Genomic DNA, 13,842 nt, shown 5'->3' with positions numbered 1-13,842 from the left:
AGGAATGCCAGAGCCATTGCAGAGGGCCAGTCTGGCAAAGTACCCCCCTGTGCCCTGTGCAGTGTGTGTGGCCAGTCTAGCCATGCCCATCACATGCAGCATGAACCATCTGTGCCCTGTGGTTTGCTTGGGACACGGCACAGTGGGCTGGCAAGGGGCGTGTGCTTTATGCAGCACCTGACTGGCCTGTCTTGTGTATTGGCTCTTGTGCATGGTCCCAATTCAACCTGCAACACAGCCCAGCAACCCTAATGCAGCTGATGGGGCCAGATGAGTTTGGACCCCCCACTGCATTCTAGGGGATAGAAACAGCCACCCTCTCTCCTTGGCTGGCTGTTGGTTTTTCTTTCGGGCACCCATTCAGTCCAGTGCAGAACTCTTTCTTGAGGAAGAACATTTCCAAATCATGCAACCCATGGTATTCAGTGCTTTCCTTTGTTGAGCACAGTGGTTTACCCTACATGTACCTTTCCAGTAGCCCTTGACATACCTGTGACTCACAGTCCAGCAGCCGGATGGACTTGTCGTTCACCTGCAGCAGCATCTCCTGGGTCCAGATCTTCTCTTTAGAACTAAGCAACATCAGTTTCCGGACGGCGTCGTCCACTGTTACAATGGACTCACTCTTATCCATGATGAATGTGGCTAAGTGCTGAGGGAGAAACCCACAGGTATAAGCGGTCAGGCTAATAGCAAAGCAGGCCTCACGAGCTGTTATTGAGCCAGGAATAATCCGCACCCACTGAGTGGAGAGTGTTTCTCCCTGTCTAGCGGTGCTTGAGCTAGAAAACGGAATCTGACTATTCTGCTGTAGGCTTGGCCAGGAGATCTTTGTCTTTTTGTTCAGATAGTAGAAGCTCATGTGCTAAAATACAGGAACCAGAATGTCAAAGGCCCACCCCATGGCATGACATTCCATATGCTTCAGCAGGTACTTGTTTGCTCTCAGATTCCATAAGTCACTTATTATCTCTGAGTGTTTAGGCTAGATCTATGTACATTCCCCACAGTCTGCATCAAGAAACAGTATTCAAACATCTTGTCCTGGCTAGGTGACTGCCTGTTCTGTGGTATGTTTTGTTGATGCCAATAACTTCTGGCCTCCTGCTCTCTCCACAATAGTGAAAGAGTGGAATTTCACAGTGGAGTTCGCTTTTGTAACAAGTTTTGCCACTTGCATGCATATCACATCATGCTGGAACTCTAGCAGCTAAGGCCCCAGTCCAGCAAACACATGCTGATGTTGTTTTTCTACCCACAAATAATCCTGCTGATTCCCTAGGAATTAAGCATGTGTTTAAATACTTTGTTGGATCTGGGCCTAAATCATCTCCCTGGCCTAAATGAATCTACATTTTACTTGGGTTCTATAGATGTTTTGCAAGATGAAATTCAGTCCCGGGCAGATGATCCATTAAGGACCTTTGCAAGCAGCGCACGAATCCTCCAGAGCTTTCATAGGATTTAAATGGAGGGTGGGCACTGTCTGGGACAAGTCACCAGGTATGAGTCCCACTCACATTGCAGTGATAGCATGAGGCTCCTTGAAGCCCAAAGCTACTTTGCATATACAGGGCTGCTCCAAACCTGATTCCAAACTTACTAAAAACTGGTATCTCTGGCTGTGGAACAGGATTTTTTCTTTTGTAAGAGGGAAAAGGATTATTGTCTTCTTCATTTTAGGAAGAAAGGAAGGTGTAAATACAAGCACTTTTCCTCTGTGCCCCAGCTCAGAATTTTACTGTATGGTTTCCTATCTCCCTTAGCAAAAATATAGCTGTATTCTGTAGTAATGGCTCAATCACTATAGTAATTCCGCAAAAAATGAATGCATTACTCTGTTATAATGAGCACCTGGGTGTCAGTGATGGATGTTCTGAACACCTAGGCTGGTGTATATTGTAAATTCCACTTCTTGATTTCTAAGGAAACCAGGTGCAGTGCTGTTGATTAAAGTATCTCAGTGCTACTAATCATAGAATCATAGAAAATGAGGGTTGGAAGAGACCTCAGGAGATCATCAAGTCCAACCCCCTGCTCAAAGCAAGACCGTGTGCACCTAGATTATTCCAGCCAGGGCTTTGTTGAGCCAGGTCTTGAAAACCTCCAAGGATGGAGATTCCACCATCTCTCTAGATAACTTGCTCTAGTGCTTCACCATGCCCCTAGTGAGAGAGGTTTTTTTCCTAATATCCAACTTAAACCTCCCTTGCTGCAACTTGAGACCATTGCTACTTGTTGTCATCTGCCACCACTGAAGCAACTGAAGTGTGTGCGCATTTCTTTTTAAAGAGGGAAGAGGATACTTAAATGAATATTCACTGTGGGGTTCTGTATAATGAAAGTGGACTGTAATTTCTTAAATACTTTTTTATAAAGGCCTCCGCTCCCTCCCTGTTCTGCTTCCCAAATTGGGACTTGAGGAAGAAGTTAGAATCCTAGACAAAACAAGGCTGGAAGGGGCTTCCAGGGGTCACCTAATCTTCTGCTTGTAGCAGGGTTGTCTCTGTCTAAAGTTCCCTCTGTTACCCTAACCCCACCTCAGTTCTGCTTCATAACATTACAGGTGTGTTCCCGGGTTGTCCTTCCTCTCCACTCAGAGACCTGTGCCATCAGTTTAGCTCTTATATACCTTACACACAAACGCCTTCCCCATAAGAAAATGAATCCAGCCAAGTACCCAAGGCTTCTATACTTGGATTGAGAGCAGCTCTGATCAGGTAGCAGAACCCCCGACATAACTATACTTGAAGGCTTTTCCAACTCAGCTCTAAACAAATGTGTCTTCCCCTTTAGTTTAGGCATCTAGTGATCCTATTAAGCACTGCACTTGGGCATAATCACACTTGCTGAGGGTGTCTGAACCCTGGTGTTTGTATAATTGTGCTGCACCTCTGGGCTTTGCACAGATAGGAGCACTATAAAGTACAAGAGATGTATGGATGAGCACGCAGGGAAATGAATGTGAAAAGGAGAAATTCATTCTGCATAAAAGTGGCATCATTTCCCTCCTCTCCCCCCTCCCATGTATGAAAGTTCTTGCTCTCCTATCCCAATCACACTCTGATTTTCTTGTAAGCACTTCACAGATGGAGCGTCTGCTCTTTCACCGGGCTATTGTAAACCTCTAACACAACTTCCCTGCAGAGGGAACTGTGAGGCAATATAAGCAAGCAGGCTTGCCTGGTGTCCAAATAGTTCTGTGTCAATGCATTCCTCTGAGTGGATGTCAAGGGGAGTTACTCCTGGTTGACATCAAGCAGAATCAGGCTATGTGGTAAAATGACAACAGCCAAGGGAGACAATTAGCAATTCCAAGCAAATAGTCCAGGTTCTCTCCCCTGTCTGCAGTGCAAGGAGGGGGTAGAAAATTGGGAGTTGCCTGGAGGGGTAGTGCTGGTATATCCTGCTCACATTAAACCATCTCCTACTGCAGTCTATGTTGGAAGATGCAAGGAGGCCTAGACTAGAGTGAAGCATGCATGGGGGGGAAGACTAAAGCTACCAGATGAGGCTTGTTTAGGGCCAGGCGTGGGCATGGGATCTTCTAGGATTCATCAGCCATCATAGCATGGAAAAGGGGAACCAAGGCAGATTGTGTAAATCAGGCACAAGCTATTGTGTAAACCAGGTGCAAGCTTGCTCCAGTAGCAGCATTGACATCTTAGGCAAATAACTTGGGACTCCTCATTCCCTCCTGGCCTTTCTTCCAGCTGCTCTGACAGAGTCCTTATTGCATAAGAAATGATGGCTAGGTAGCCTTGAAGACCCCACACTTTATTTCAGTGTCTCTTAGAGAAGCCAGCTTACACCCTACTTTTCTCAGCTCTGGGGGGAGGGAATGAGGTAGATCAGGGTGGGTTGCAATCATTCTCCCTTTTTTAGGGCTCAGTGGGAGGGGGGACTCTGGAATTTTATTTTCTGTTGTAATGGGGGTGGGGTAACAGCCCAGAGAAAGCGGACAGCTGCTGGATTCTGTGTAGTCACTTATTTTGCTATCTAAATTGAAGCAAGAATACAGAGCTCTTTGCCTCCAGGTCACCCCACTGCATGTAGCTCACTGGCCTTCAGTGGATGTGTAAAAGGACTAGGCTAGTTGGAATGGGATTGTGAGTAGTTCATTTATTTAGGGTGCCAGGGTTGCCGAGGGATCCCTGATTCATACAGCTCCCCTTGGTAACCTTAGTTTGAGTAACTTTAATCAATGGACTTCAGATGAGCTAATGCACAGGCTTAGAAAATAAAATCTGTTCGCTTACAGAAATTTTGTGACAGTAGTGTAACAAGGGTGGGTGAGCAGGGCACTTGCTCCAGTTGCCAACTTAGTGAGGACTCCAGAATTGTGCCCCCCTTGTGCAGTCTGTCTTTAGCAACAACAGCTGCTGTAGAAGCAGCAGCCACAGAGGGCAGGCCACTCTATCACAGCAGCAGCCAGGATCTTTGAGTCTCTGGAGCAGGTAAGACTCCTTCCTTCTGCTCCCCCCGAACTCCATGCTCAGCAGCCCATCCCTCTCTCACCCCTGCCCCCTGCATAAAGCTGGAACATACTCAGCTTTATGCATTTTTGACAGATGTTTTTGCCATCTGTGAGGACTAGCACAAGGGTACCTGGAGCAAGAAATGGGCTAATGCATAATGAAAGAGGTATCCCTGGTGAACCGAAGAGGTCAACATCACAATAAGGGAATGGAACTAGTAGGAGCATGGAGCCAAAGGGCAAAAGATCTCTGAGATAAAGATGAGGTGCTTGGGTGTGATATGGAGCAGAAGAGGAAATCAGCAGAAGGACTTGAAGGAGGGGATTCATACGTTCAGTGTAATGTCCCAACGTCAGTCAGCATCTTGGATGGACTTGGTGTGGGACTGGCTGGTTGGAGGCAAAGTCAAAAACAAGTTGTTTAAAGGAGGGTAATCATGGTAGGTTTGGTGAACAGAAAAGGCAATGGTAGGTTTGGTGAATAAAAAGGGCCAGATCTTTGATACATCACGTAGGAAAATGCAGCAAGATTTTGACATGGAGATGCATGAGTGTAGGGTTAAAGTGAAGACTAAATCCAATGGGACTGGAAGATTTTGATGGTGTCTATGGTAAGAGAGAAATGGGACAGTGTATCTAAGGAAAAGATGAAAAGCTCTGTTGTGTTGCCATAGATAATAAGACAGCTGTGAGGAAATGAGAGAAATATGAGTCAAGATGCTGGACTGGTCAGACAGATGAGTCCGTGTATAAAATGGCTGGCACATTTCAAGTGCTGAAGAGGACCCAACTCAGCCCCTATGATGTTAACAGAAGAAAGACTTCTATTGACTTCAATAAGCCTTGGGTCAATCTTGGCATATCTGCTAGCAGTGATTCCTGGCGTGTCTGCTCTGCTATGTTGACGCTCAAGGTTGGCCACGTAGTTAAGTGTGAATTAATATGCACAAGGGTGCGTTTCTGTTACTGTAAAATGTATTTCACAAAGTCAATATTATGTATGCGTATGTGACAAACCCTTTGAACTGCAGTCAGTGAGTTTATATTGTTTTACTTCCGCTGACTGGAATTCTTATCCGCTCTGTTGATTTCACCTGTTAACTTTACAGTCTGCATAAATTCTTTTGATATTTTATTGTTGACTAGAATCATTTAGATGGAGGTAATAGTTGCTTCCATGACTGCTAGATTAATTCAAAGATTGCTTTTTTCTGTCATCTTTCAGGTTTGTTTAGATACTAAAGGGGGAATGTTGTTGCTGAGCTTCATTTATCTAGCTCTCAAAAAAACCTTGAAAGCACAAATGCAAATCTTTTACCTATTCTGAGATTCAAACAATATACACTCTAAGAATGGGCAGCAACTGCAATTAATAAGCCTTGTAAATGGCTTATCGGCATACAGATTGCTGGTAAGCCTATGGAAAAAAACAACTTAGTTAAGAAAGTGAGAGGGAGAACCCACCATTGCCCCACCATCACCATCACAACCCATATACATACATACCCTGGCTGGCAATTAAATCATATTTGCTTTGATCAAAGTTCAAGGTGGAGACTTACAAGTGGATGGCATGTGGCATGATTAATAGCATGTTTGTCACTGTTTAAAGTCTCCTTTTCTGCTGCTGTTACTGATCTGATTTGGTAGAACATGCTCCTAATAATAGTTTAGAACATATACCAGATTGCAAGTACTGTATCTGGGACCAAAGGAAAAAGCATGTGAAGAACAGTGAACTCTTCATCATTTAGCTAATGATGTGCTGCCTGGGCGGGGGTATATGAAGGTGCACCAAAAAATGCTAGTAAGAAGTAAAGCTATTTAAAAGTCATATTATACTGTGTCCATGGTACAGGTACTCCTCACTTAATGTCATCTTGGTTAATGTTTCGTCATTACGTCTCTGATCTCTTAGAGAACATACTCGCTTAAAGTCGCGCAATGTTCAGTTATAACGTTGTTTGGCTGCCACCTGCTAATAGGTAACTACTGTGATGTAATTGGATTCAGTTAGCATCGCATTTTTCAAGAACGTAACTACGACGTTAAGCAAGGAGTAGCTGTACATAAGTAATTAACAATACATATCTACACCGCTTGTACAGTATATAGTGCACAGTTTCTCTCAGAAGTGAAATCTAAGGTCTAATATTCTTTTCTCTGGCATGAGTTAGGGTCCCTTTCTTAACTGTAAATCAAAAAGTACTTCAGTGATCCAAAATGAAAATGGGGCTTTTAGCCATCAAATTTCATAGTCTGATCTTTAACTGACCAAGACATAAAGAGTACAATTCAGCCAACCCCTTAAGGAAGTCTGAGCCTCAGTTCAGCAATTGTGTAATCCCAATGGAATCATTGGGTCTGCTCAGCTACTTAAAGATAAGCATGTACTCAAGTGCATGGATAAGACCTAAACCAGAGAGAAGGGGCACTTATTGAGTGAATATGAACCTGATGTGAAGCTCTGTCCTTCCTGGCAGAATTGTCAGGAATGGTTTAGATATAATTGGTCCTACTTTGGGGCAGGATGATGGATGAGATAGCCTCTTTAGGTCCCTTCTACTTTCATTTTCTCTGCCTCTGAATTTTACACACCTCTTTGTTTCTTATCAATTGGAGGCATTACATTAGGATTAATCCAATTCTTTGGTTCTCCAGCCCTTGACTACAAGATGACAATTGCAAGAAGAGTTGGATACACAAGGCTGTTAATATACCAAAGAGAAAATTTTGCTCTGAGGCAGCATATGGGAAGCAGAGAATGCTTCTTTATGTACTTTATTGTGGTTGTGTTGCTTTCATAATGTGTCTTTCCAGGGTATATAAAGATTGGTTTTTAAAGATATATTTTTATCAGTAATTTTGTTTAGATCAGATTTTTGGTTTAAGTTAAACATGGTACTGCATTTCCGGGCTCAGTTGGCTATGGATATTTTCTCTTGTTAGACTGGTTTCTCATTTTTAAGTTGAATGCCTATAACAGTAGACATGGGGTGGGTGAGCCCTGCTTTCTCACTCTCACACATGCTTAGAAACAACTGAATAGGACACACCTGGGTTAGGAGGTCATCCTCAGTGGGGCCCCTCCGTTCTAGCAAATGTAATCTAATAAGCATCATGAGAATCTTCTCTTTATCCTATAAAGTCATGCCAGTCTGCCAGCATTTCAAGTATGGGGTCATATGAAGGTGCACAGTCCCCTCCCCCCCAATCCCTGCTTAAAATGTGAGAGATTCCCCTTCTCTCACCCATCCTGTGGAGAGCTGAGTTCTCTCAGTTTCCCTTTCCCTTGTCTTCTCACTAGATGGTAATATGAGGATTTAGCAGGAGGGAGAATCAGAAGGGGAGCAGCAGAAGGGGATGATGCATGGCTGGGGAGTTCATATGTTTCCCACCAGTAGGTGCAGCAGCATCCATGCTGCGTGGGAAAAGAATTGCCTAAACAGGGGTGGCTAATGTGACATGAGTACCAAAAGTAATATGAGCAGCCTCTGTGGCATGTGGCAGATCTGGGAGGGGACAGGTAACACAGTGGCAGATTGGGCAGGAAGCAGAAGGCAGAGCAGTGGATCAGGCAAAGAGCACAAGGCAGGGAGCAGAAAACAGAAAAGCAGATTTGGCAGGGCAAGGCATGTGGAGCAGTGCTTGGGGAGGATGTGAGGTTGATTTATGGCATGTCTGATAAAAAGGCTGGCTCCCACTGGCCTAAGGTGGGAGTCCTATCAGTGGAAGTAGAAAGTGAGAAGTACAGGTTCTGCTTTATCCAGCTCTCCATTCCTTGTGGGAGGCGAGAGAGACTCTTCCCGTAGACAGTAGGACTGTCATTTTCCTTTCCACTCCTGGCACTCCATGGTAAGGGGATGGCTAGAAGAACTAAATTTACTCTGCCTAATGTACTGCATGTGTAAGCATACGTGAGCACATGCACACATTCTATATGGCTGGCTATACACATGCTTCGGGACATGGATATCTTCATGTGTTTACTCTGTTTCCCCATGCCATGGCTCACAATACACGATGAGACGATATTAACCTTTAATGTGACATTGATACCTACATGACCTCAGTCACTGAGCTCACTTCTCCTATATTGTAATCTATTGTAACTAATGGGGCTGAGCCAGTGACTTCATAGAGGCTTGTGACATGGTTTTAGACCAACAAGCAGGAACAGCTGAGTTTTGCCATGATATCTGTCTAGCATGCTGAAATGACTGAGGTTATTTATTACCTAAAGACCTGTGCTTTGGCATCCTTGAAGCGAGCCAGAGAGAGAGAACTCAGAGGCATGTACTTGGATATTAGCCCCAAAAATGATGGTACTTCTCCAGCAAGTAACTTTCGCAGAGGTCTCTGCTTTAATGTTGGCTCAACAACCTAAAGCTGAAGAGCCAGTCACTTTACCAGAGAACAGTCTTTTCACATCTGACCTGCAAGCTAGTCACTGACCCAATGAGCTCCCAATGGCTCTTTGTCCTGACATCAGCCAAACAATTTGACCCCGATATCACAAAACAAATTGGGTGTTGACCTCACCCCAGTGAGACATAGACCTTTGAGATGTCTGGGGCATTCACAGACGCTAACAAGTGCTTTTCTGATCTCACTTCCTTAACATTAGCTCAGAAAACTAGAGATAAACTGAGCCTATGTGTTGCAAACCTTGATATCACATCAGCAAGCGACAATTGAAGAATTAGTGATCTCACGGTGACTTGCACCATGTCACTAGGCCCATGCGAGCCTGCAGCGATCCAATCCAGCTTCGGATCCGGCCACTTCGGATGGCTGTGATCCGATCCATAGCTCTGGACTGGGTTTCCACCTTGATCTGAACGCAGCTTTGGAGCCGCCTCGGAGATCCGGCCATAGGGTATAATGGGGAATCAATGAAATATCTATAACTTTGTTGTTTCTTGTCCAATTTGGATGAAACTTACAGAGATGGTAGCCTCTGCGGAGAGCATGAAACCTGTCAAGTTTCAAGAAGATCGGTGCAGGGGTTTGGGGGAAACTATACCCGAAATTCTTGAAAGCCAAACTCATGTCATGGCTGTGTGTCACACCGCAGGGAGGTGAAAACTGCATGGTTGATGGCTCTTACTGAGGCCACAAAGCCTGCCAAGTTTGAAGGAGATTGGTGCAGGGATTTGGGGGGATCTGCACCTCAAGCTGTGGACAAGCAAAACTCATGCCATGGGTGACACTGCGTGTGTTAAGGCACAGCGGGGTGACAGCTGCAGCGATGGTGACCCCTGCTGAGGCCATGACACCTGCCAGCTGTTGAGGAGATCGGTGCAGGGGGGTTCTGGGGCCCTGCACCCCTAGCTGCTGACGGACAAAACTCATGCCAAGACTGTGTCTGTCTTGGGGCAGTTGGATTGTCTGTATTGAGTCTTTCCTCTCCTTAGCCTGGTTTTGTAGGTGCTAATTGATGCTTGTTAAGTCATTATGTAGTAGCGAGGTCCTGTGTATTGAGCTGGTCCTGAGTCCCTGGTCCCTGAGTGAATCATGATTGACAGATTGGTAACTGGTAACACAGCAGCTTAGCAGCCAGGCCTGCAGCAGTCTCCCCCCTCCCCGCCCCAAGACGGAGACAGTCAGTCCCACAAGCACCCATGGCACCAGTTTTGCTTGTCCGCAGCTTGAGGTGCAGTTCCCCCCAAACCCCTGCACTGATCTTCTTGAAACTTGCCAGGCTTTGTGCCCTCAGTAAGAGCTACCACCCCTGCAGTTTTCACCCCACTATGTTGTAACGGCTAGATGTGACATGAGTTTTGCTTTCAAGAATTTGGGGTGCTGTTCCCCCAAAACCCCTGCACTGACCTTCTTGAAACTTAGCCGGCTTCATCTTCTCTACAGAATCTACCGTTCCTGAAAATTGCATCCAAATTGGACAAAAACCAATAAAGTTATAGATATTTTATTGTTTCCCCTTTATACCCTATGGCCGGATCTCCGAGACGGCTCCGAAGCGCTCCAGGAAGCCGAACGAGGCCAGCGCTTCAACCCAGACGTGCTGCTTCAGACCCCGAAGCGTCTGAAGCTTCTCTGGAGCCGAAGCTCTGTCCGAAGCCTCGCACAGCCCTACTTGTCACCAAGTCAGCAAGAGAGGAATGCTGAGCCTTTGCAGAAGCCCATTCCTAGATGCGTTTCCAGCCAGAAAGAGGCAAGAAATAGAAATGCTTGAAATTTAGGCACAAAATGTTTTTCCCCTCAAAAATCAGCATTTTTTTCTAAAGAAAGTTTCATTCAAAATACCAGTGTCTTCTTAACTTTCAGTGTTACATAATATTTTCTGTAGCACCTTTTAACTGTTGGATCAATTGTTTTCTCTTCTGGAAAACTATATTTTTGTTTGTTTTTTCCCCTTCTGCTGCATCTGGTTGTTCAGTAAGCAGACACTTTTAAAACTTTTTTTTGTGGCAAATGAAACACTTGGTCACTTTTTAAATTTAAATTGTGTTTGAAAATGATTGATAAGAAATTAGATAAACCATGAGTGACAGAAAATGGGTCCTTTTGAAACCCCATGAAAAGCACCACTTTTCTGACCACTTCTAGTGCTGAATCTGCATCCCTAAGAAGGACGTCTGTCAAAGCCATCCTCAAATTGCTGCTGAGCACGTGACTCTTAGACACCTAACCTGGATATTGGCTTGACGTGTTAGAGTTGTCAAGCCAGTAACACCATAAACTAGTGTTTCTTAACCTTTTTAGACCTAAGGCACACCTCCAAAACATTTCAAAATTCAGCAGCACCCTATTTGAAAAACTAAATATATTGCAATTATTATATAAGCAAAATTTTATTATTAAAATTACTAGCTATTAGTTGCTTTGGTCATTATACTTAGTATACTTATATTCACCCCACTGCCACAACCAGGTGGAGGTGCACCATGTCTCCTGCAGAGAGCCAGAGTGGGAAGCAGCAGTGGCAGGAACACACACTCTTGCTGCAACCCTTCTCGGTCCACTCTTGCATGCCCACAGGACATTTTCACCCTGCAGTGGCAGCAGTCTGAAGACAGATGCTGCTGGCCACCAGGTAGAACTACCCTGTGTACCTCCATTTTCAGGAGCTGAACTGGAAAGAGCTATAGCAGAAGCAGTATGCCTGCCTACATAATGTGATGCAGGCAGGGGTGGCTTCCTCCTCAGCCACTTCTCAGTTCAGCTCCAATGTGCCTTCTGAAAACAGAGGAGTGTGGGGCAGTTTCACCTTGTAGTGGCAGTGGTGGGGGTGCTGATATTGCCATACCCCTGGAAAGTTCTCACAGCCCCCTAGCTGAAAACCACTATAAATATTTGAACCTTGACATCATCCCAATGAAGGGGAGCTAATGAGCCTGGTAACCCTCTCAGAGGCATCTCTTAACTAGAAGGACTCAGCTTATTTGCTTGTAAAGGCCATTATCCTGACATTACAAAGGTTTGTTAGGGTACATGGTGGGGGTCTGTTTTCAGCACCGTCTGGAGGCTTTAAAAAAAATCACTCCTCAAACAGGGAAACACCCAGGCATCCAAATGAAGAACTTCTTGGTGGATCTACAATGTATGTGCAATGGAGAGGGCATGTCTTTGCCAGATTCTAGATACTGTTTTTGTAGCACGCGTTGAACACAAGCTGGCACATGCCCGAAGACAACCTGTTGTACTGCTTTTTGATAGCTGCCCCTGTTGTTGATGGACTGTCACTGAGCCAGCTGGAATTGTTGACTTTGACTCTCAGCTACTGTCCTGCTCCCATGACAAAACTGTACACAAGTGGAAAGACCATAGCAGGGGGTAGAAGTCTGGAGCTTCCCAGTGGAGAGCATAGAGGTAAAACATGGGGTCTAACTTTTCTGTTTAGAGGGGGCAATAATTGCTATATATAAGAAGGACTTGAGAGCAAGAGGACAGCCTGAAACCACTGAATCACAGATGAAGGGAGAATGTGTATCAGTATTGTGGCTTTTATATATCTGTGACTCTCAAATGTTTAAGGAGTTAAGTCACTAGGCCAGGGGTGTCCAACCTTTTTGAATGTGGGGCCAGATCATGAACTTTTTATTACCCAGTGGGCTGAGGAGCTACATTCAAAGACCTCACAGGACGCGATATCACATCAGGAAGTTATGTCACATGACCTTTGACACCAATGAAGTTGCAGGAAGTGACAATTAAATGGAACTAACTAGTTCAAAACTCTCCCTCTATAGCATCCACTTCTGCCACTGTTTGGGACAGGATACTGAGCTAGATGGACCATTGGGCTGACCAAGCATGGCACTTTTTATGCTCTTATGTTCTTTGGCTGAGCTTCCAAACTATGGCTGAGATTTGCATAAGGGGTAGATAGGCATGTTACAAAGTTGTCATAAAAGATTTGGAGCCCTCTAAATCCCAATCATTTTAATGGAAGTTGGCCTTTTGACTCGGCTTTGAAAATCTCAGCCCAAGGTGCCAACCAAATAAGTAAAAATATATTTTGCATTTCTATGCAGTGCATCTATGTGTGGCTCTCCAAGCATTTTAGAAACATTAAATGAGCCTCAGGACATCCCTGCTCTTCAGAAGAAATGTGGTGATGAGGACATTCTGGGAACATCTCTCACTCTGTGTGTGATCTGCTTCTACTGTCCTTGGACCACTCTAGAAGGGCCCTCACTGCCTCATTTCCAGTTCAGAGCAGGTAAAGTGTAAGTGGGTAGGAAGGGCTTATTTTTTGGCAACAGGTGTGAGTGGCTTGAAGCTAGTGAAGATGTACCCACAATTAGTCACTGACCAGAGTGGGAACACAGTTGTCCTCACTTATTAACATGGCTCTAAGGCCCTGCACTGTCTCTGCCTACATGTTTGTTCTCATGTCCTCTTGCTTTCCTAAATCTCATGAGTAGAGGATTCCCATCATGCCTCCTGGACTGCTGTCACCGGATAGCTGTCCTGGTTCTGACTCTTTCATGGCCTCTCTTAGGGTGCATACTTAGAACTCCGGCTTTTCCTTCCCACCCATTTTGCTGAATTGTGATTATTCCCACAGGGCATGAATTTAGTTCAGTGGCTATGATTCTGCTTTCTCATACAGAGGCAATGACTCTCACAAAGTATGGCATATTTTAGTAGGATAAAAACATTTTGAAGGCCACACAGAAAGCAATAAGCAGTCTTTACTCACATGAGCTTACCAGGTATCAACCACCTGCTACTTGGGTTCCTAGCAGGTATAGACACAAGTTTATTAGCACATTGTTCCAGAGTGAGTCTCTGTGACACAGCCTACATCAGGTCTCAGATCTAGGGAGCCTGACCCCTTCCCAGCCATAAGCTTGTCACGTTATACCAATCTGTTGGTCGGTGCAGACCTGGCTGGG

The 13,842-nt window shown here is 44.9% G+C and overlaps 1 protein-coding gene across 2 annotated transcripts in view; it reads right to left on the bottom strand.

The window, feature by feature from the left end:
* EPS8L2 (EPS8 like 2) overlaps positions 1–13,842 on the bottom strand; it is a 115,848-nt gene that overhangs the window by 42,572 nt on the left and 59,434 nt on the right. For both annotated transcript variants that reach the window (XM_006019203.3, XM_025198551.1), the window contains one exon: positions 491–652. In XM_006019203.3, coding sequence (XP_006019265.1) covers positions 491–652 — 162 coding nt within the window. The remainder of the gene's footprint in view (positions 1–490; positions 653–13,842) is intronic.

Source organism: Alligator sinensis, unplaced genomic scaffold, assembly GCF_000455745.1.
Source record: "Alligator sinensis unplaced genomic scaffold, ASM45574v1 scaffold907_1, whole genome shotgun sequence".
NCBI classification, from domain to species: Eukaryota; Metazoa; Chordata; order Crocodylia; family Alligatoridae; genus Alligator; species Alligator sinensis.
The sequence above is the reverse complement of the archived record's forward strand: the minus strand, read 5'-3'. Positions and strand labels throughout refer to the sequence as shown.